Raw genomic sequence first — 1,519 nt, 5'->3', positions numbered from 1 at the left:
GCAGCTGCGTCGCCGTGTAGGTCGAGCGAAGCGTCTCTCGGAGACACCAGCAAATGGGCCTCGAGCGTGTGGTCGCCCGCGATCATGATCTCCACCACGCTCTGCAGGTCCGCGACCTCCGGCTCGGACAGCTCCCCTCGCAGCTTCGGATCGTGCAGCTGCTCGCTGGCCACGTCGAGACTGGGAGGATTGATGGAGGTGGGCGAGAACAGCGTTGGCCACTTCAGATCGGCAGCACGCACGGGGGGGGGGGTTGTGTACCAAAGCTCGCGCTGCTCTCTGTCGAGAGGGGTGAAGTGGAAGCAGTAGAGGATGAGGTTGGTGAGCGCCCTTTGCGCGTACTTGCGGTTGGCGGGGTGGAGGAAGGAGTCGGGACCGGAGCCGCGCGAAGCGATCAAATTGGTTTTGATCTGCGACACGATTTCGTTGTACTTCTGCCTTTCTGAGTCGTTGAGCTTCAACTGCACCACTGCACGATGGTGGCCATTAGAACATTGTGCGCCGACACACACACACACACACACAACACACACACACGACACACACGACACACACGACACACACGACACACACGACACACACGACACACACGACACACGACACACACGACACACACGACAGTACCGGAGGTGTGACACTCGGGCAGGGCGATTTCTTTGTCGATGTCCTCTTGCTTGTTTTTGATCATCACCTGCGAGAGGATGTCGAGGAGGCGCTGCTCCGCGGCAGCGACGCCCTTGCGGATCGGCCGCACGATGTAATCGGCCCAGACCCTCCTGTCGCAGAAGGGCTCGTGCCCCAGGAACATGAGCAGGCCGAACAAGTGCTCCAGCTCCGTTTCCATAAGGAGGCCTGCACACAGACAGCATCAATCAGTACACAGACGTCAGCGGTGGTGGTGGCGTTCACAGGGGATATGAGGGTGCGAGGTGCTTGCCTGGAGTGGGTGTGCCGGTGCAGGCCCATTTTCTCTCGCACAGGAGGTTGGCGGCGAGATTGGCCTGGTTGGACTGCTTGTTGCCCATCACGTGGCCCTCGTCGATGATGAGACGCAGCCAGTACACTTGCATGAGCGGGCTCAGAGGCCGATAAGCTGATGCACAGAGGGGAGAGAAAGGTGAGCCTCGAAGAGAGGGAAAGCAGAAGAGGAGCGAAGTCGCGGGTCAGCGCACTTTGGCACGACTTGCAGGTGGCGCTCCTTACGCCGAAATCGCAGTAGCATCGCTCGGAGAACGAATTGTAGCCGTTGAGGGTGCATCTCTCCTTGCTGATCCTCGTGTGCGATGTGAGCACCACGTCGTATCTGTGTGGGAGGCGGCCCGTAAGAGCTCAAAGTGGTGAATGGCGGTGAGACGGGAGCAAAGTGGGTACTTGGAGAGCTCCTCGGGCGGAGGGAACTCCTGATTGCTCTGAATGACCAGTATGCTGAGGTAGTTGTCCAGGGTGTACTTGTGAAACTCTTGGATCCACTGGTCTATCAGCGTGGCGGGAACCACTATCAATGTCGCCGCGGAAAGAT

The 1,519-nt window shown here is 59.1% G+C and overlaps 1 protein-coding gene and 1 pseudogene across 1 annotated transcript; both read right to left on the bottom strand.

Moving 5' to 3' along the window:
- ACA1_280150 overlaps positions 1 to 844 on the bottom strand; it is a 4,205-nt pseudogene extending 3,361 nt beyond the window's left edge.
- Positions 845 to 907: 63 nt separating this feature from the next.
- ACA1_280140 (uncharacterized protein) lies at positions 908 to 1,518 on the bottom strand (the record flags this gene model as incomplete). Its single annotated transcript, XM_004344685.1, has 3 exons — positions 908 to 1,093; positions 1,173 to 1,303; positions 1,372 to 1,518. Coding segments are annotated over 3 exons (464 nt in total), but the record flags the coding sequence as incomplete, so codon positions are not given.
- Position 1,519: the final 1 nt, after the last annotated feature.

The sequence above is a fragment of the Acanthamoeba castellanii genome (genome assembly GCF_000313135.1).
Source record: "Acanthamoeba castellanii str. Neff unplaced genomic scaffold scf7180000084776, whole genome shotgun sequence".
Lineage (NCBI taxonomy): Eukaryota > Discosea > Longamoebia > Acanthamoebidae > Acanthamoeba > Acanthamoeba castellanii.
The sequence above is the reverse complement of the archived record's forward strand: the minus strand, read 5'-3'. Positions and strand labels throughout refer to the sequence as shown.